Source organism: Lagenorhynchus albirostris, chromosome 1 (assembly GCF_949774975.1).
Source record: "Lagenorhynchus albirostris chromosome 1, mLagAlb1.1, whole genome shotgun sequence".
NCBI lineage: Eukaryota > Metazoa > Chordata > Mammalia > Artiodactyla > Delphinidae > Lagenorhynchus > Lagenorhynchus albirostris.
In genome coordinates, this window is record NC_083095.1 from 161242157 (window position 1) to 161261812 (window position 19656).

General features: G+C 46.9%; 1 protein-coding gene across 1 annotated transcript; it reads right to left on the minus strand.

The window, feature by feature from the left end:
- Positions 1 to 1412: 1412 nt before the first annotated feature.
- MEX3B (mex-3 RNA binding family member B) lies at positions 1413 to 3975 on the minus strand. The gene is made up of 2 exons (XM_060120755.1): positions 3693 to 3975; positions 1413 to 2860 (listed from the first exon to the last, which is right to left on the minus strand). Exons 1-2 carry the CDS (start codon positions 3973 to 3975, stop codon positions 1413 to 1415), a joined length of 1731 nt encoding a protein of 576 aa, XP_059976738.1.
- Between the last annotated feature and the right edge of the window lie 15681 nt (positions 3976 to 19656).

Here is a 19656-nt window from a genome sequence, read left to right on the forward strand (position 1 = left end):
AAAAAAAACAAAAAAAATCAAGTTACCACACAAGATAGATTTTCTTCAATATTTTATTTATATAGAAATACTTAAAAAATGAAGTAGCACCATTACTTAAGTTTTACCTTTATTATGTAGAACTTTAAATGTCAGAAAAATAAAACTCTTGATACAATTTCAAATCTTGTCTCAGCAAATATAATATTAGTATTTGACCATGAGGTTAAAGGCCCTTTATCATAAAATAAAATATACTTTGTTTTTTTTAACTTTGCTCAGTAAAGTACATTTAAGCTCAAGTAACATCACCTACATATACATAAACAAGTGGTAAACAAATGTATTAAAATAGAAATACTAAAACTATAGTGGTGCAACAGAATTTTTGTAACTTGCACTGAATTCTATTTATACAAATGTTAGAAAGCATCAACAGTTCCTTTTGACATGTTTATACATTTCCGTTTTTTGTAATAATATAGAATAAAATATGCTTTATATCACTGAATAGAAAATATGCTGGGTGAAGCAGATCTAGAAGATTTGTCTGAACCTATAAAATCTCCATCCCAACAGAATACTGTTCAAAACATTACACATTTTATGGTTTGTAATTCCGTCACAATTGTGTGATTATTAAAATAATACAGTGTTCTTTGCCATAAGGCCATACTAAAATAAAAAGATTTAACCCAGCTACAAAAAAGTTCACTGAACTTAAATTAAAATACTTGTAAACATCTTTGCAATATGAAATATAATTTTTCAAGTCAAAAAAGAATAAAATACTTCAATCTGTATAATGCAATTTCTCTTTAAAACTTTTAAACGTTTTTTAATATATAAGAGATATGTTACAGTTTCTTTAACTTTAATAAAGCTGCAGTATCCTGGTTTCACAGGAACTCCTGGCCCTTCCACGAACATTCAAAAAGGATCCACTGTGTTCTATAATAAGCATCGTAGGAACCCAGCCACAAAGGGGAACACACTAAAACAGTCCACACATCCCATAGCACTATTATTATCATCTTCATCATAATAATTATTGTTCATTTTTTCCTACTTTAAGAAAATGGAAAACTTGTGGGGTTTTCTTCTTTTGGAAGCTTCCTATTAAGTACAGTGTAAAAACTATCATTACTAGAATGTCGCCGTTCCTATTATTTATAGAGCATGCATTTAAGGTGGTTCGGAGGTTTCCCAGGCTACAGTACTCTTGATGCAGATATCCTGGCAAGTTCCTTTGTTTAAAAATCGAAATTTAAAAAATGAGCGGATACTACAGCTTTCCAAGCTCCTCTTCGGATCTCAGAGTGTGAGCAGGGAGGCGGGGAGGAGAAGGCGGGGCACCAAGTAGGCAGAGAGGCGCTGGGGAGTGAGGATGGAGGGAAGCGGGTTCTCCATCCCCCGCGTGGTGCGCGCCGCCTTCAAGAAAAGATGCGGATGGCCTGAGTGACCGCGGTGTGGCAGACCGGGCATTCAGGCTCACTCTTCTCACAGATGCGGTTGGCGCACTCCATGCAAAAGAGGTTGTGGCCGCAGGGCACCAGTGCGGCGATTACTTCGCTCTCAAAGCACACGGAGCAGTCACGGCTGCCCTTACGCCGCAACCCAGAGGAGGAGGATGAAGAGCTGGAGGAGGAGCTGGACGAGGACGAGGAGCCGGATGTGTCCGACGGCTGCAGGCCCGGCAGCTGCGCCCCAAGGCCGTTGGCATAGGCGGCGTAGGCCAGGCCCCCTCCGCCCGGGTCGCTGCGCACCCGACGAGCCAGGTGGTGCTCGCCCGCCCCCGGAGCCATGTGCAAGGGCGGGGACAAACGGGGGCAGCTGGTGCCCGGGTGCAGCCGGCGGTGCACCAGCAGCCCCAGGTTGGCGTTGGAGGGCGCGCTCGCGCCGCCCCCGGGAAAGACCACAGAGGAAGACGAAGCAGACGAAGATGCAGAGGAAGAGCAGGAAGAGGACACGGGAGCTGCAGGTCCGCCTCCCGGGGACCTCTCAAACTGGGCCCAGAGAAGTGGAGCCCCAGGCGGTGGGGCGGGAGCCGGGTCGAAGGTGGGCTGTAGCTCAGGACAGCCGTCAGGGGAAGGCACAGAAGCCTCCCCCGCCGTGTAGGTGTATCCATTGCCATTGTTGTTGTTTCCATTGTGAGCAAAGCTGAGCGCGGGGCTGGGGGGACTATAGTCCGCCAGGCGCGGGGTGGCAGCTGCACTGCCGCTGGTCCCCCCGCCGAAGTAAGAGTCTGTGGAGGCGCTGCCAAGCGAGCTGGAGCTGTCGTTGCGGTAACTAGAGAAGGGCTTGCGGCCCGGAGTGGGCGTAATGCTGGGGGTGGGCTTGCTCCAGAGGCTGCCTGGGCCGGACCCGCCGGACCCATGATGCAGATCAAAGCCCACATCCGTACCATTGGCGTGGAAGTCGTTCTCATCTGTGAGCTCAATGATGCCGCCAGTGCGCAGGGCGATGTGCGCCTCGATCTCCTCGCGAGCTCGGTCCACGTTCTCAGGCATGCCGGTCACCTCGAACACAGGCTCCTTGTCGCGGCTGGGCGTCACGATGTACGTGTGCGTCTGCTGCTGGATGCGCTTGATCGTGGCGCCCTTGGGCCCCACCACGAGCCCCACCACGCGGTAGGGCACCCGCACCTGGATGGTGGTCTGCCCCGGCAGGTTAGGCGGCCCGGGCACTGCGCCGTTGAGCGCCGTGTTCTTATTCCGCGAGGCGCGGATCATGGAGAAGTGCTCGGCGGCAGAGATGATCTCCCTCCGAGCCATGGCCACATCCTCCTTCCTGCCCGTCACAACAAAGACAGGCTCCTCCCCACGAACTGGGGTCTTGATATAAGTGTTGGTCTTCGCCCGCAGTGCTTTGATTTTACAACCTGGGAGCCAGAGTGCAGGGGAGGGAGTGGGAGAGAGAGACAGACACGCCCATTACCCCGGGGTAACCGCGGGGACCTGGGACTGCCCGCGTACGGGGCAGCGGGAAGGCAGAACGCGCGATGGGCGGAAAGGGGGCGGCTCCCTCACAGACCCCGGGCCGCTCCACGGGCTGGAAAGCGGGTTCCACCCGCGAGGCGCTCGAGGAACAGTCCGTTGGCTGCCCAGCCCTCCCCCAGTGACTGCAGTCGTCCCGAGTCAAACCCGAGAATCCCAGAAAAAGTCTGCTGGGGAGATGCCGCTGGTATCCAGCGGGACGCGCCGCCGTCCGCCCTGAAGACGAGGCAAAGGGTTCGGGGAAGGCGACCGAAGGCCGAGATCCTCCAGCGCGGGAGGGGACTGGTGGGAATGGGGGGCAGTCCCGGGACCCATTGTTCCTCCTCTGGGCTCCATTCCGCTTTGCAGAAATCCAGAATCCTCCTCCCATCCGATGCTCACTCCTCCTCCTCCCCCCTCCCAAAGGACCGATCAAAGGCCCCCTCCCCCAAGCATCTTATATTTAAATTCTATTTCCCGGGGTGGGCTGGGTGGGGGGCGCTAGGGGAGAAGGCAGTGATTTTCGCAGGAGAAAGTGCATCCCGCCGTGGCCGCGGCGCGACTCTGGGAGACAGCCTGCCTGCACTTTCTTTGTCTGGGGCGCCGGCCCTTCGCGCGGCTCTTCCTCCCTCCCCAAGGCTCCCCGGCGCCGCGGATCTCGGTTCCTCTCCCGCCTTCCCCGCGGGGCGGTGGCCCGAAACCCTCTCACCTCCAGCTGCCCATCCCTGCCGGACCCACCTTGCCGCCCCACGATCTCGGCGACATGCTCGGAACTGGGCACCGGCACGCACTCGGTCATGTTCACGCTCTTCTTCCTCGGCTCGCTGTCGTACAGAGACGCGCCCTCGTCACTGTCCAGCCCCAGCAGGGAGAGCTGGTCGAGCGCGAGCTGCAGGGCTCTTTGGTCATCCAGGGTCTCTCCCCCGCCGCTGCCGCCGCCGCCGCCGCCTCCCCCGCCGCCGCCTCCCCCGCCGCCGCCGCTGCCGTTGCGCTCCAGGTCTGCAAACAGCGAGCTGGGCATCGCTCGGCCGTGCGCACCGCGCCCCCGCCGGCCCTCTGCTCGGCGGCGAGAAACTGCGGCCACAAAGGCAGCCGGGAAGCGAGTGGTCAGGGGCGGAGAGGCCGGCCGGCTGCAGAGGGCTCCGTTGCTCCTTTCTCGGCGCCGGGAAGAGTGGGTCGCTCCTTGCGGTCCACGCCGGGCAGTGGCTGCGGGAGCCCCCGCCTGGGTCCCCACCCCAGATCTGCTGGCGGGTGGGGTGGGGGCAGAGCTCGAGCGGCGGCCGCGCGTGCCCCCCAAGTGCCCGGCTGGCTGGCCACAATGCCGAGCGAGAAGCGAGCAGGCGAGCGACAGCAGCGTTTCTTTAAGGAGCCCCTCCCCGGCTCCTCCACTCCCTCCCGCCCGCCCGCCCGCCAGCCCTCACTCAGCGCTTTTTCCTCCTCTCCTCCCCGCCTCTTGACTGAGCCTCTGCAGCCAGACGGCTCCAGAGGGGGACGAGGGAGGCGCAACGTCACCGGCGGGAGCTGACTCTACAATGCTACTGACACTATCGCTGGGGGAGGCGATTGGCGCGCGCTGGGCCGGGGGCGGGCGGAGGCCGCAGGCTGAGCGAGCGGAGAGCGAGCGCCCCCCCACCGCCGCGCTCGCCGCAGCCCGCCCCGTCCTCCTCCCGGCCGCGCCCCTCCCCCGCCGCCGCTAACGCCTCTCTTTGTTGTCTAATGCGGGACCGGCAGGCTCGGGACACTTGCCTGCACCTATCAGCCGAGAACGGTCACTGTCCCCAGGTCTCCTCCCTCGCCAGACTGAGAAAAGGAAACGCGCCCAACTCTGATGCCACGGGCCCGGCTCTAAGAGACTGGTCCTTAGAAAGTCCCGTTAGTGTCCCCCAAATAAACCACCCCTAGAACCAAAGATGCCACTGGAAGAAGCGTCTATTGTCTGCCCAAAAGGCGGTCCGAGCCCTCGTACACGAAAGGCATGTCTCGAGGTCCTGGGGCGCACTGGCAAAGTGGCCCCCGGCGCGGGCTGCCCACCTGCACGGGAGCGCAGGAGACACAAAGGCAAACGCCCGGCCGCATCGCCGCTCGTGCGCGCGCGCGCGCCCGCAATTCTGTCCCCTTGGGCAACACTTCGCCCAACTGGCCCTGAAACTGCGGATCAGAAAGCCAGAAACGGGTTGCAGCGCGGACCTGGCCGGCCCCGCCTCCGGCGACCTCCGAAACGCACCGCGCTGGGGTCCTGCACATGCCACGCGCGCCAGCTGAGACCCCGCGGGCGCTGATACGCGCACGAGCGCCGCGCCGGCACCGCTAGGACGCCGGCCATACCTCCAGCGGGCGGTGAGGGCGTGCGCGCCCGCTGCTCTCAGGGCCCTCCCCGCCCCACGGTCGGGCCTGCGCAGTGCGCGCGAGGAGCGGGCGGTCCCTTTAAGGCGGGCGCGGCGGAGTGCGCCGGCCCCTCCCGCAGCCCCGCCCAAACGGGAGGTGTGCGCTTGCCTCCCAGCCGCTCTTTGTGCATTTCTTGGGGTGGGGGTGGCGTCGGAGGGAGGGTGCGACGGGACCGGCCGGCAGGGACGGCGAGCTGCGCCCCTCCCGGATCTCCCGGGGGCCGCCTCCGAGCGCTAGAGAGAAGAAAGGAGGCTTTGAGGGGCGGGCCGGAACGGGGCACGCTGCCCGCCGGGCCAGCCACTCGATCCCTCTCCGCCCGATCCCCCCCTCCGCCGCCGGCCCGGGCGGATGCCCCCGGGTCCCGGCGCGCGCTCCCCTCCCTTGTTCCGGGCGCCGCCTGGCTCGCCGGGTCCCCTGCGCCTGGCCGGGGCCGTTCCGCAGAGCGGCCGGGGCCGCGGTTCGCGGAGTCGACCAACGTTGGCGCAGCGGGACTCCTACTGAGGACAATGAGGCCATGTGGCCGCAGCCGCAGACAGGCTTGCTCGGGAATCCTCGTGGTGCCGCGGGGCGATCTCGGCACTCGAAGACAGCGGCTCCCCCAACTGCTCCCTGCGTGACCCAGGGAAGAGTGAGGGAGCGCCCAGGGCCTTGGTTTCTCATCCATAAAATAGGGGAAACCATACCAGCCCTCCCCACCTTGTGGGTTCTGGGAATAAAATGTGACAATAGGTGGGAGCGCGCTTTGCAGGCAGTCAGGCGAACGCCTTTTGAGAAAACGAACGTGGTTTTCCTTCCTCGCTCACCTGGAGCTGTCTTGGCAAAGAGGTGCTGATTATTTCCTTAGGGAAATGAGACTTAGAAGCCACTTACAGTGGTTACTTCCTCAGGATGTTTACATCAGCTTCCTGGTGTGTGTTTTTCTTCAAAGGGAAAGCTTGGTGAGGGGGCAGGGATTGGGGTGGTGGGCGTGCTGCGTCTTCTGAGACAGCCACCACCTAGACCTCCAGTAGAGAATTTTTGTATTTTTTTTAACCTGGTTTATGGACTCAAGTCCTACCAATTTGAGAATGAGGAGGGAGTGCCCTTGAGGATTCCTGCCGAGATGGAGGGCTGGGAATAAAGGGTCCTGGCTGGGGAGGGCCATAGAGGAGGCCCAGCCTGGAGTCCCTCACTAAGGGCCTGTAAACACCGAGGCAGACAGGAAAAGCCCTCCTGAGTCCTTGGCATTTGTATCTTGCCGACACAACAGGCTAGCTTTGGCCTCTCAACTCTGTTTCTAGGGACTTCATAGACTCTGGATTGCGCCAACTGAGGTTTCTTTTTTCAAATCACAAACATGATGAAGGTAAAGTTGTTCTTCAGCTTCCACAGCTGATGAGGCCTGTACCCAGGTAAATGGGGGCCCTCCTCCCCAAGGTTGCCTGTGCTCCCTAAGGTTGCCAGGCTTGCCATACATCCTCCCCCTCCTACCTGCAGTGTTAAGCTTTCAGATGGTCAATTCAGAAATGATTTGGAGAACTGGATACTTCCGAGTCCCTGGGTCATTCCCAGGAAGGTGAATACACTTTGTGGAAGTGACATGTTTCATATCTCTCTTCCCTACTAGATCAGGAAGACAGGAGCTCTACCTGCCTGTAAGCGCAAATGTTCAATGAAATCACCCATCTCACCCCCACCCCATGAAGGATAAGCTAAAACTCTGACCACGGGAATTCATGGAAAGCTGCCAATCGCGAGGTGCCCACGACCTTCCATGTAGCCCAGGTCACCCTCCAAGGACCAGAATGCTTCAGTTAAACCTATACAGAGGTCAGCATGGTTTTCTGGACACCCACAAAATCAAAGCCCCTCCTGAGGGTAGGAGGGGGATGATTGTGGTGGCAGGAGCTGAGATGGCTGACGGATCCGGTTCCCAGTCCAGCTCTCCCCAGTGTTTCTTGCCTGCAAAAAGAAGGTCGTGTCCCGCTTTCCATCTGCTTCCGGGGTGGAGGGTGGTTTAGCAAATGGATAATGAATGTACAAGGTGACTCATTGTACGTTGCAAAGTCCTAAGCAGATGTACTGGGAAGTGGGTGCTGTCCCCATTGCCACTTCTTATCTACTTGTATCCAGTACTGACTGGTCAGGGTTATTTTCTGACACTTGAACGCTATTATAAAAGTAATCATCTGGAAATTTTAATTCACAGTTAATGGCTTGAATAAGCCAAGACATCATAAAACTTGCAAAGTCCAGTTCTGTTTTTAAATAGATAATACACCCAACCCCAGAGTTTCTGGTTAGACTTTCCCAGGCGCCTTTAGGACCCCAGAGCTTAACTACTTTTCCTGATACAGGACATGTTCCCTAAGGACGTCCCCGATGTAGCCATATTATTTTTTTTTATTAGCACAAGAGAGAAGCTTGCAGAATGTGATCTGGTAAGATAATAGAGAAGTTCAGTTGTCATAAAATAAGAAAAGGTAAAAACAAAGCAAGATTAGCAAAAGACCACCTTGTTCTTGTTTCCAGAGCCTCCAAACTATTTTGCACACAGCTTGCTTCCTCTTGCAAACTAAGTAGCTGGCAAAAGAAACTAAAATCCTCGTGGGAAAACAAGCACAGTTTCAATCAACTCATTCAACATTATCGAGCACCTACATACTTTTTTAAAGGCACAGAGGAAAGTGCTGAAGCTACAGAAATGAAAAAGGCAGAGGAAGGCTTTCCCTTGAACACGGTCTTGTCCAAATCCAGTTCCCAGCAGGGGTGAGTGCCCAGAGGGTAGTGAATCTGCCTAGGGTCCCAGGAAGCCTTCCCAGAGATGTGGACATTTGAGTTGTACTTTCAAAGGATGACATTAATTGAGACTAGTGCCTAGCATAGCATATGATATCTCATAGGGACTCAGTTAATCTTTATTATATGAATGAGTGAGCCAGATTGAGAAGGCTCGAGGTATAACTTTCTTAAGTATGTGGATGAATAACAGTCTCTGGGAAACAGCTCAGATTACTTCAGCCACAACTACATGATTTTGAATAATAATAACCACAGGTAATACTTATTAAGCACTTATTATGTGCCTGGCAGTTTTACCAAATGTTTTATAATGCAGTCTCTTATTTAATCCTCTTAACTACCGGGGTCAATACTTTTATTATCTCCATTTTACAGATGAAAATAGGTTAAGTCACTTGCCCAAGGAGAGGCACATTTATTCTTTTCCTTAAGGAGTACCCCTAAAATGATGTAATCTTCAAATATTAGATCCACTATTGAACCTAAGGTCTTGAAGCTATTAAGTGGTACTTGAGCCTGTGATCTTTTTTTTTTTTTTTTTTTTTTTTTTTTTGCGGTACGTGGACCTCTCACTGTTGTGGCCTCTCCCGTTGCAGAGCACAGGCTCCGGACACGCAGGCTCAGCGGCCATGGCTCACGGGCCCAGCTGCTCTGCGGCATGTGGGATCCTTCCAGACCAGGGCACGAACCCACATCCCCTGCATTGGCAGGCGGACTCTCAACCACTGCTCAACCACTGTGCCACCAGGGAAGCCCCAGAGCCTGTGATCTTAATCAACCATAAGTTCCTTCCCATCTCTGAGCCATGGTTCCTCAGAGAGGAAATATTTCCAGCCCTGCTTCTGTAATGATCACATGTGTGAGGGGACTTGAAAGCATTTTGTTTTTCTGATGTTCTGTGGTTTTTATATCATTAACATGTATGTGACATATAATACATGGAACACACATATTTTAAGAATATTTTAATAATATGGGAAATGTTCTCCTTATGTTGAGCGAACACAGAAAAGGATAGGAGTGTGTGTGTGTATGTCTGTGTGTCTGTGTTACTAAACACTCAATAAGCATTAGAAAAAGCAAATGATGTATGGAAACACAAAAGACCCCGAATAGCCAAAGCAATCTTGAGAAAGAAAAATGGAGCTGGAGGAATCAGGCTCCCTGACTTCAGACTATACTACAAAGCTACAGTAATCAAGACAGTATGGTACTGGCACAAAAACAGAAATATAGATCAATGGAACAGGATAGAAAGCCCAGAGATAAACCCACACACCTATGGTCACCTAACCTATGACAAAGGAGGCAAGAATATACAATGGAGAAAAGACAATCTTTTCAATAAGTGGTGCTGAGAAAACTGGACAGCTACATGTAAAAGAATGAAATTAGAACACTCCCTAACACCATACACAAAAATAAACTCAAAATGGATTAAAGACCTAAATGTAAGGCCAGAAACTAGCAAACTCTTAGAGGAAAACATAGGCAGAACACTCTATGACATAAATCACAGCAAGATCCTTTTTGACCCACCTCCTAGAGAAATGGAAATTAAAACAAAAATAAATAAATTGGACCTAATGAAACTTCAAAGCTTTTGCACAGCAAAGGAAACCATAAAAAAGACCAAAAGACAACCCTCAGAATGGGAGAAAATATTTGCAAATGAAGCAACTGACAAAGGATTAATCTCCAAAATTTAAAAGCAGCTCATGCAGCTCAATAACAAAAAAACAAACAACCCAATCCAAAAATGGGCAGAAGACTTAAATAGACATTTCTCCAAAGAAGACATACAGATGGCAAACAAACACATGAAAGAATGCGCAACATCATTAATCATTAGAGAAATGCAAATCAAAACTACAATGAGATATCATCTCACACCAGTCAGAATGGCCATCATCAAAAATTCTACAAACAATAAATGCTGGAGAGGGTGTGGAGAAAAGGGAACCCTCTTATACTGTTGGTGGGAATGTAAATTGATACAGCCACTATGGAGAACAGTATGGAGGTTCCTTAAAAAACTAAAAATAGAACTACCATACGACCCAGCGATCCCACTACTGGGCATATACCCTGAGAAAACCATAATTCAGAAAGAGTCATGTACCGAAATGTTCATTGCTGCTCTATTTACAATAGCCAGGACATGGAAGCAACCCAAGTTTCCATCAACAGATGAATGGATAAAGAAGATGTGGCACATATATACAATGGAATATTACTCAGCCATAAAAAGAAACGAAATTGAGTTATTTGTAGTGAGGTGGATGGCCCTAGAGTCTGTCATACAGAGTGAAGTAAGTCAGAAAGAGAAAAACAAACATCGTATGCTAACACATATATATGGAATCTAAAAAACAAACAAAAAAATGGTCATGAAGAACCTAGGGGCAAGACCGGAATAAAGATGCAGACATACTAGAGAAGGGACTTGAGGATACAGGGAGGGGGAAGGGTAAACTGGGCCAAAGTGAGAAAGTGACATGGACATATATACACTACCAAATGTAAAATAGATAGCTAGTGGGAAGCAGCCACATAGCAGAGGAAGATCAACTCCGTGCTTTGTGACCACCTAGAGGGGTGGGATAGGGAGGGTGGGAGGGAGGGAGACGCAAGAGGGAAGAGATATGGGGATATATGTATATGTATAACTGATTCACTTTGTTATAAAGCAGAAACTAACACACCATTGTAAAGCAATTATACTCCAATAAAGATGTTAAAAAAAAATGAAAGAAAAAGCAAATGAATAGGCTAGAAAGAAATACATCAAAGTTTGATAGTGGGGGCTTCCCTGGTGGCGCAGTGGTTGAGAGTCCGCCTGAAGATGCATGGGACACGGGTTCGTGCCCCGGTCCAGGAGGATCCCACATGCTGTGGAACGGCTGTGCCCGTGAGCCATGGCCGCTGAGCCTGCGTGTCCAGAGCCTGTGCTCCACAACGGGAGAGGCCACAACAGTGAGGGGCCCGCGTACCGCAAAAAAAAAAAAAAAAAAAAAATGTTTGACAATGAATATTCTTTAAGTAGCAGGTCACAATTTTATTTTCATTTTATTTTTCTGTATGTTTCAAGTTCATCTTTAGTCAATTAATTTTTTAAAGTAATGCATGCTTAATTTAAAAATTGAATAGTGCTAAAAGTCTTAATAAAATAGAAAGCACCCCATCCCTGCTGTAAACAGAAGCAAAAAAAAAAAAAACTAAGCTAATCCTAGCACACATTTATTCATTTATTTTTATTAAAGCTTTTGGAATTGTGAGAGGAAAGGGGAAAGTTCCATAAATTTTATTAATGGGCTTTTAAAAGTAGCTTGACTTCTAAAATTTAAACATCATTTAGTTAATAATCAGTAATAACCATCCTACAATATCAGAAAGGAATAAGAATAAGAGAAAGTAATTTTAAAATCTCTGATAATACTGGAATTCAAAGAGCCTGGTAGCTCACGGATCTCCAGAAAGAAGGAAATCTTCTTTCTGAGCAGAGATGAAATAAATCAGTGGAATTCAAACTTTTTTTGCAGTTGAATCCCCTTTTTTCCCCAAAGTCTTAGGTTGAACCCCTATCTATGAAATTGACAAAAGAATGTTAAGATCTCAGGTGTTAGTGTGTGGTCCAAAACCTTCATTAGACAGTAAGCAAACTGAGGGCCAGAAATAGATAATCTGACCCAATGTCAATTGCCCAACCCAGAGTCCTGACTTCGAATGTGAGGTGCTCTGTTCTCTTACTTTAGGAAATCTGGTATGGCCCCTAGTAAGCCCCTTCAATGTTTTATGGGCCATCTTCACAGTAGTCTTACAGTCAAAACTGCTGGTATCAAACCTAAAAGGAACTCTACGATTGCTCCCCAAGTCTGGGTAGTAAAGAATAAGGAAGGGGGAGTGTTGGGGAAGATCTAAAGGCAGTGCCACTCACCTTTCCTCCCCAGCCTCTCTTTTCTGAGCTAAATAGTGCCTCTTTAGTGAAGGTACTGTCTCAAGGAGCTATGCAGCCCTGCTCGGGAGAGACAGGTGATGCACCGGCAGTGAAGGTTCCAGTCATCACAGTGGTGCTATACCTTCTTAGAGGGACTTCCATACCATAAATAAACAAAATGAGTGCTCCGTATTGGCATATGATACAAGTCAGGCACAATGCGAAACAGCTGGACACTTTGTCATCAATTCTCACAGCACACCCATAAAGTATGTACTGTCGATTCTATTATAGAAATTGACTTTCTCAAGGTCACATTTCTAGAAGAGTTGGAACTAGGATTGCAATCCAGCCACTCCAGAATCCAAACTCCAGCCAAACTTCTCAAATAGAAGTGTGTCCAGAAAAAGACAAACCAGGATAGTGAAAAGCCTCAAAATCTTGATGTAAGAGAAATAATTGAAGGAATTATGACTCTTTGGACAAGAGGAGCTTCAGGCTAACAATATTTATCCCTCAGAGTTGAGAATGACAAACAGATTAAAATAATAAAATCAAAGATAAAGTGTCTCACAATCATAAGTGCTCAGTAAACAGAGATTTAAAAAAAAAATCAAAAGTGGGAAGGGACAAGGCAGGGAATGGACGGTTTTCTGATATTTAAAGAACTACTCAGTGGGCGGTGGGTTCTGTGAAACTATGTGGGCTGAACAAGGACAGAAGCTACTGGAAGGTGTACCGGCAGAGGATAAGAACTTGCTTAAGTGGTAGATGGGTGGGGTGGGCCACTTCCAGGCGATGCTCACAAACGCCTGAGGACCAGGAGACACCTACAGAGGGTTCATGCACTGGCTGGGCGGACAGGTAACTTTAATCAGTGGTGAAATTCCGAGTTTTTTTCAGTTGGTCTGTTGACATTCAACTAGTCACCTAGTCTCTGAGCTTCAGTTTTCTCATCAGTAAAATAGGAATATTAGTCCTTACATAGGCAGGTAACAAATGTGGGATAGTCTTTCTTGCCAGTGGGATGTAGACATAGTCTGCATGAGGGTTTTCCCGTCAGACCTCTTATAAAAGTGATAGAGAACAGAATGAAAAAAGTAGTAAAAGCTCTTAAGTCTGTTTCAGTACTTTATATGAGTCCATTGTCTCTGCTCTCATAACTGTTTTTCAAAGTAAGGAATACTTCTATAACCTAGAGAATTTGTGTGTGTACGTTAAACGTCAGCCCCAAAGTCAAGATGCTAATTGATGATATACAGCTGCGATATTCTCACAAAGAACTCTGAACTGTCATCTAATTTATCCTCATGGTAAGAGCATTTTTTCCCGTGCATTTCAGTTCAAACAATAAAACTTATGTCAACAGGGCTATTGACATTTTAGCTAATAATAGAATCCATTATGTTACGTTAATAAAACAAATCTGCAATTTTATTTACTAAAATTCTACCATTATCACTGTAGTAAAAGGTATACGCTGCCATATAAAGAAGATTCACTAACCTGACAACCAAAGAAATCAAGTGAAAGAGTGCTTTTGAGTAAGCACAATCACTAGTGAACCTAGCCAAAGAATTAAAATAGAGGTCATAAAGTAAATTCCACATCTCAGGGGAAAAAAAGAAATGTAGTCTCTAGCTGGAAGCATTATAAATAAGAAGTAAAAACCAAAACACAATAAAGCATACAAAAGCATTAAACAACCAAATAAAGCAAATACCAACAAGTTGGTAGTAACAGATGTGAGGAGAATATATTCCTTCTTGAAAAGAGATTGATTCTCAGGTTGGATTTTACCTTGTAAAGGTCAAGGTCATGGTCTCTGGAGCTAGACTGCGTGGGTTTGAGAGCTTCCGGTCCTGCTAGTTTTGTGACCTTGAGAGCATGTCTCCTCTTCCCGTGCTCAGTTTCCTCAATAGAAGTGGTGATAGCACCTGCCTCCCTGGGCTGATGTTAGGCGTGAGGAGTGATGCTTGCAGAGGCACATGGTGATGCTTGCATAGCTGATAAGAAAAACTGAAAAAAAAAAAATGAGGAGCACTTGCATTCTCTTGTGTTTAACTATGTTACGCAGCTGTAAAAAATTAAAACAGCATATAATGGCATCAGATGAGGGCTAGATAATTCCAATGGACGTAAACATTTAGAAACAAACCCAAATTGAAAAGTATTTACTATATGACAAGGGTAGAAATGCAAATGAGTGGAGGAAAAGATTATTCCAAAAATGATGCTGAGATAGCTGGCTTTTTAGAAGCACTACATTTGGGATTTTTTTTTTTTAACCTCACAGCATACAATGGGATAATTTCCAGGTGGGTTGAGGAGTTAAGTATGAAAAATGAAATCACAAAAGAACTGAAAGGAAATCACTGTTTCTATAATTTTGAAGTTGGAAAAGGGCTTTCTGAGCGTGACCCTAATGGTGGAAATTATTTAGGGGAAGGCTTATATAAAGAAACTAAGAAACTGCACTGCGGGACAAAATAATGTACAGCAGGGCTTCCCGAAATGTGAGGTACCAGCAGTGACACTGGAAGGTACACAGATGAGTCTACTTTGTTTTAATTATTGTATATTTATTTTAATTGTATTATAAGATCTTAGTTTACCAAATCTTAGAATTCACTGATATCAAGGCAAGAAAGAAGCTAAAGTTGGTGTGTACACTTAGAAGGAAGTCAATTTGAACAAAATATTAGATAAATAATATTAGAGTTTGTTCTCAGATATTGTAAAAATATATAATGCAACTGTTCACTATTTACAATAGCCAAGACATGGAAGCAACCTAAATGTCCATCAACAGATGAATGGACAAAGAAGATGTGGTACATATATGCAATGGAATGTTACTCAGCCATTAAAAAGAATGAAGTAATGCCATTTGCATCAACATGGTTGAGCCTAGAGATTATCATACTAAGTGAAGTAAGTCAGACAGAGAAAGACAAATATTATATGATAACACTTATACGTGGAATCTAAAAAAATGTTACCAATGAACTCATTTGCAAAACAGAAATAGACTCACAGGCATAGAAAACAAACCTATGGTTACCAAAGGGGAAAGAGGGGGGAGGGATAAATTTGGAATTTGAGATTAACAGATACACACTACTGTATATAAAATAGATAAATAACAAGGACCTACTGTGTAGCACAGGGAATTATAGTCAATATCTTGTAATAACCTATAATGGAAAAGAATTTGAAAAAGCATATATATATATATGTATGTAACTGAATCAATTTGCTTTACTATGTATATATACATATATCTATAGCAATAAAATTACAAATGTATGGGTGAATGATGACTAGAGATGGAAACTATGGATGAGAAGATGTTCCAATTAAGCTAGTTCTTTAAAAATTCATTTATAATTAGAATTTTATATAATTCCAATTAAAACACCTGCTTTTGAGGGGAAGTCTTTCAGAAGTACATCTGAAAGAACACAGAAGAACCAACGGAATAAGGAGTAAGCCTTCACAATACCAGATATTAGCATATTTTATTCCATTGAACAAACAAACAGAACAATGTGGTATCACTGCATCGAAACAGGAAACTCAGAAATAGACCCAAGAGTGTGTAAAGCTTTGGTAGAGACACCATCCTTTCAGCAGATACTTGGAGTGCCCGTCCTGTGGGCACCGGGCTGGGGTATGGGAATAAAACGGTGAACCAGTGAGAGACGTGGGCCCTGCCCCGGCTCTGTGTACAGTCTAGAAGGGAAGGTGGCATTCGTGAAATCACAGGGCAGCGCCCACGACTCTGTAAAATTGCATCTGTGACAAGTGCCATGTAGGAGGGGACCGTGGTGCAAGGAGAGTTTATAAAAAGGGGAAGTTGGCTTCTTCTTATCCCATAGAGGACTTAATCTCTGACCTGGAAATAAATGAGACAAGAACATGTTTTCCTGTATAAGGTGACAAAAGCAGCATCAATTGTTCTTTATAACATTTTTTGGAGCACTTATTATACACCAGCCTCAGGCCAGCCGCTCTAATAATCTCAGTAAACCAGTGAAATAGAGACCATCATGTTTCCATTTTTGCCCTGCAGAGCACTGAGCCTTAGCTGGCATGTGACAGGCAGACCCGGGCTGTCCAAAGCCAGAGTCTTCCCTTACTCTCTTTTTCTTTCAACAGCTTTATGGAGGTATAATCAACATACCAAAAAACTGCACATATTCAACATTTACAAGTTGATGTGTTTGGACACACAGCACACCCGTGAACGTGAAACCACCACCACAGCAAAAGTAATAGATGTATCCATCACCTCCAAAATTCTCTTGTGTCCCTTTTGTGTGTGTGTGGTAAGAACACCAACCCGAGATCTAGTTTCTCAAATTTTTAAGCACATATTACGATATTGTTAACTATAGGCTATGTGGACAGCAGAAATCTAGAACTTATTCATCTTGCATAACTGAAACTTCATACCCATCGAACAGCAAGTCCCCATTAACCCTCACCCCATCCATGGTAATCAGCATTCTACTCTCTGCTTCTAGAGTTTGACTACTTTAAATACCTCATATAAGTGGACTCATGCAGTGTTTGCCCCTCTGTGACTGGTCTATTTCACTTAGCATAATGTCCTCCAAGTTCATGCACATTAGCAGGATTTCCTTTTTTTAAGGCTGAATAATATTTCACTGTATGTATATACCACATTTAAAAAATTCATTCGTCTGTCTATGGACATTTGAGTTGTTTCCATAACACAGCTATGAGTGAATAAATCTGCAATGAACGTGGGAGTATAGATGTCTCTTTGAAAGTATGATTTCAATTCTTTGGGGGTATATACCCAGAGGTGAGCTTCCTGGATCATACGGTAGTTCTATTTCTTTACCTTTCCACCAAGAGTATACAAGGGTTCCAATTTCTCCACATACTTGCCAACACTTTGTTTTGTTTTAAAATAGCCATCGTAGCACAGGGAGATCAGCTTGATGGTTTGTGACGATCTAGAGGAGTGGGATAGGGAGGGTGGGAGGGAGACGCAAAAGGGAGGGGATATGGGGATATATGTATACGTATAGTTGATTCACTTTGTTGTACAGCAGAAACTAACACACCATTGTAAAGCAATTATACTGCAATAAAGATGTTAAAAAAATAAAATCAAATAAAATAGCCATCCTAACAGGTATGAGGTAATATCCTATTGTGGTTTTGATTTGCATTTCCCTGATGATTAGTGATGTTAAACATCTTGTATGTCTTCTTTGGAGAAATAAAGTCATTTGCCCATTTTTTAATCTGGTCTTGGCAATGAAATCATGGATATGACATGAAGAGCACAGTCATCAAGAGCGTAAGTAAGATATCTGCACAGCAAAGGAAACCATCAACAGAATGAAAGGGCAACCTACAGAATGGGAGAAAATATTTGCAAACCATATATCTGATAAGAGATTAATATCCAAAATATATAAGGAAAGACTACAACTCAATAGCAAAGAAACATAACAAAGCAAAAAACAATAACCCAGTTGAAAAACAAGCAAAGGACTTGTATAAACACTTCTCCCTCTTAATCATTACACGGTGATACCAGCTGAATTTTAGGATTATACACACACACATTCATGTATGTACGTGCGTCCTAAACATTTGCTCTCGTGCCATATATCTAAATATTTCAAAGTTATAAATCAAGCTATCAACTGTTGAATAAAATGTGTTCTAACCTCCTATCTAGACAAACAGACCTTCAAAATGGCCTGGGAGACCAGGTTAGAATTTAGAATTCTCAGCCTCCTTGGGGTTCTGTCCTGGACCTTGGTCACACAGGGAGGGGTAGCCTTGGCCATGACGCTGTGACTCCCACTCTCTTCCCACCCCCATCGGTTTCAGACTCCATCCCACATCACAAGGGGGCCTCAAGCACAAGTGTGTGGACCTCCCAGCTCCGTCCACACCTTGTTCCCTGCAGACAGTCACTCCCTTGGATGCTCTTGGGCCTAGAGGTGCACACACTTCAGTGCAAGACCTGGGTGGGCCATCAGGAGAGGTCCACACTGGGAGTGTACTGGGGCCTCTGGGCAGGGAAGTCCCATTGTGACTTTGTACTCAGGGGAGGGGCATAGCCAGAGGACAGCAAAAGCATGGGGCCCAGGGCAGTGGCCTCTCTCGTCTGACATAAAATAACTTAAAATATTTAAAACAACAATTTGAGTTATCAAATAGCAATTGAGATAAGTACTATTATTATCTCCATTTTCTATGTAGGAACATATGACAAGTAAACCTGTATGCTGGGGGACAGAATCGTTGTAAAGAATCTTTCCCCTTGTAACATTTCTCGCTAGCTGCTTCTTTTCCTTGCTTTTTTTTCTTTCTCCCCCTCCCTTCCTCCCTCTCTTCCTTCCCTCCTTTCCTTCCTTCTTTACACAAATATTTAGAGAGTGCCCTGTGTTCCAGGCACTGCCTGGGCCCTGGGGTTCAAGGCTGATCAAGACAAATGCTCTCAGGGAGTTTACAACCTAATGAGGGGACTAGCATTGATCACACACAAATAAATGGATAATTACAAACGGGGACAAGTGTGCTGACAGATAAGCATGTGTTGATTTGTTGGTTGCCTCTGATTTAAGGTTTCCTGCTGAGGCGGGAAGGAATGTAAATCTGTTTTTCTCTTAAAGCCAGAGGCCTTACATATTTTCACAAACTTCCCAGTTCTGTACGGCCGGTGTAATGAAACTGTTAATATTCCCCACGTGGATTTAGGCAGAGAAGACCTAGAAGCTTATTATTATTAAACAGCTTTGTGTCGAGGAGGAGAATCCTAGAAGGAAAATCTGTTTGTGCCTTTAACATGGGCAAGTTGGATTTCTGATCGCCCATTGGCCCTACATCTTTTCACTAACAGTATTCATGGTTTCTGGTAAGGAGGAAATAAATCCCCATGAACTTTACCTTGGGAAAGGAATGATTATATCTTTACCATACCTAAGGGTCACTTAGGCAAACATTCCCTAAGAGGCGAAAGCAGCTGGTCTTACCCTCTCTTCCTCCCCTGCCCCGTACTGAACAGTCAAGTTTTTTAAAATTTGTATTACTTGCAGGGGAAAACCTTATTTGAGAAGTTGTATTTTAGTACACGCACAAGACACAACACACACACACACGTTTTCCTGTACCGTTCTCAGGTTTGGTGCAGGTGCCCCAGGTTGGGAGGTGCCCACGGGAACTGCCACAACCTGGGATGGGTTTTCTGCCCTTCACTACTGTGTCCTCTCCTGCCAAACAGTCTCCAGAGGACTGACCTGGCTACTGCGAGTGAGCTGTCCCCGCCCCTGGGACCGCTGGGTCTGCTCCACGTTCTCCATCCTGCCTGTGGTGTCTGCCTGCCAGGCCTTTCCTCTAAGTTACCTACAGACTGTACAGCAAGTAAAAGTTTTTTTTAGAGGGGTTTTGCGGGGGGGGTTGTTTTGTTTGTTTGTTTGTTTGTTTTGCAGGATTTGGGAAAGCATCCAATACCAGAATCAGAGCTGAGAAAAGAATAAGGAAATGGCTGGGGAGGGGAGACTGTCTTGTCTCCAAAGCATCTTTTATCCTACGAGCCTGCAACAT

Coding starts and splice junctions, on each gene's coding strand:
- MEX3B (XM_060120755.1), bottom strand. CDS start 3,975: ATGCCCAGCTCGCTGTTTGCAGACCTGGAGCGCAACGGCAGCGGCGGC. Junction 2,861..3,692: donor CGAGATCGTGGGGCGGCAAG/GTGGGTCCGGCA, acceptor TCTGGCTCCCAG/GTTGTAAAATCAAAGCACTG.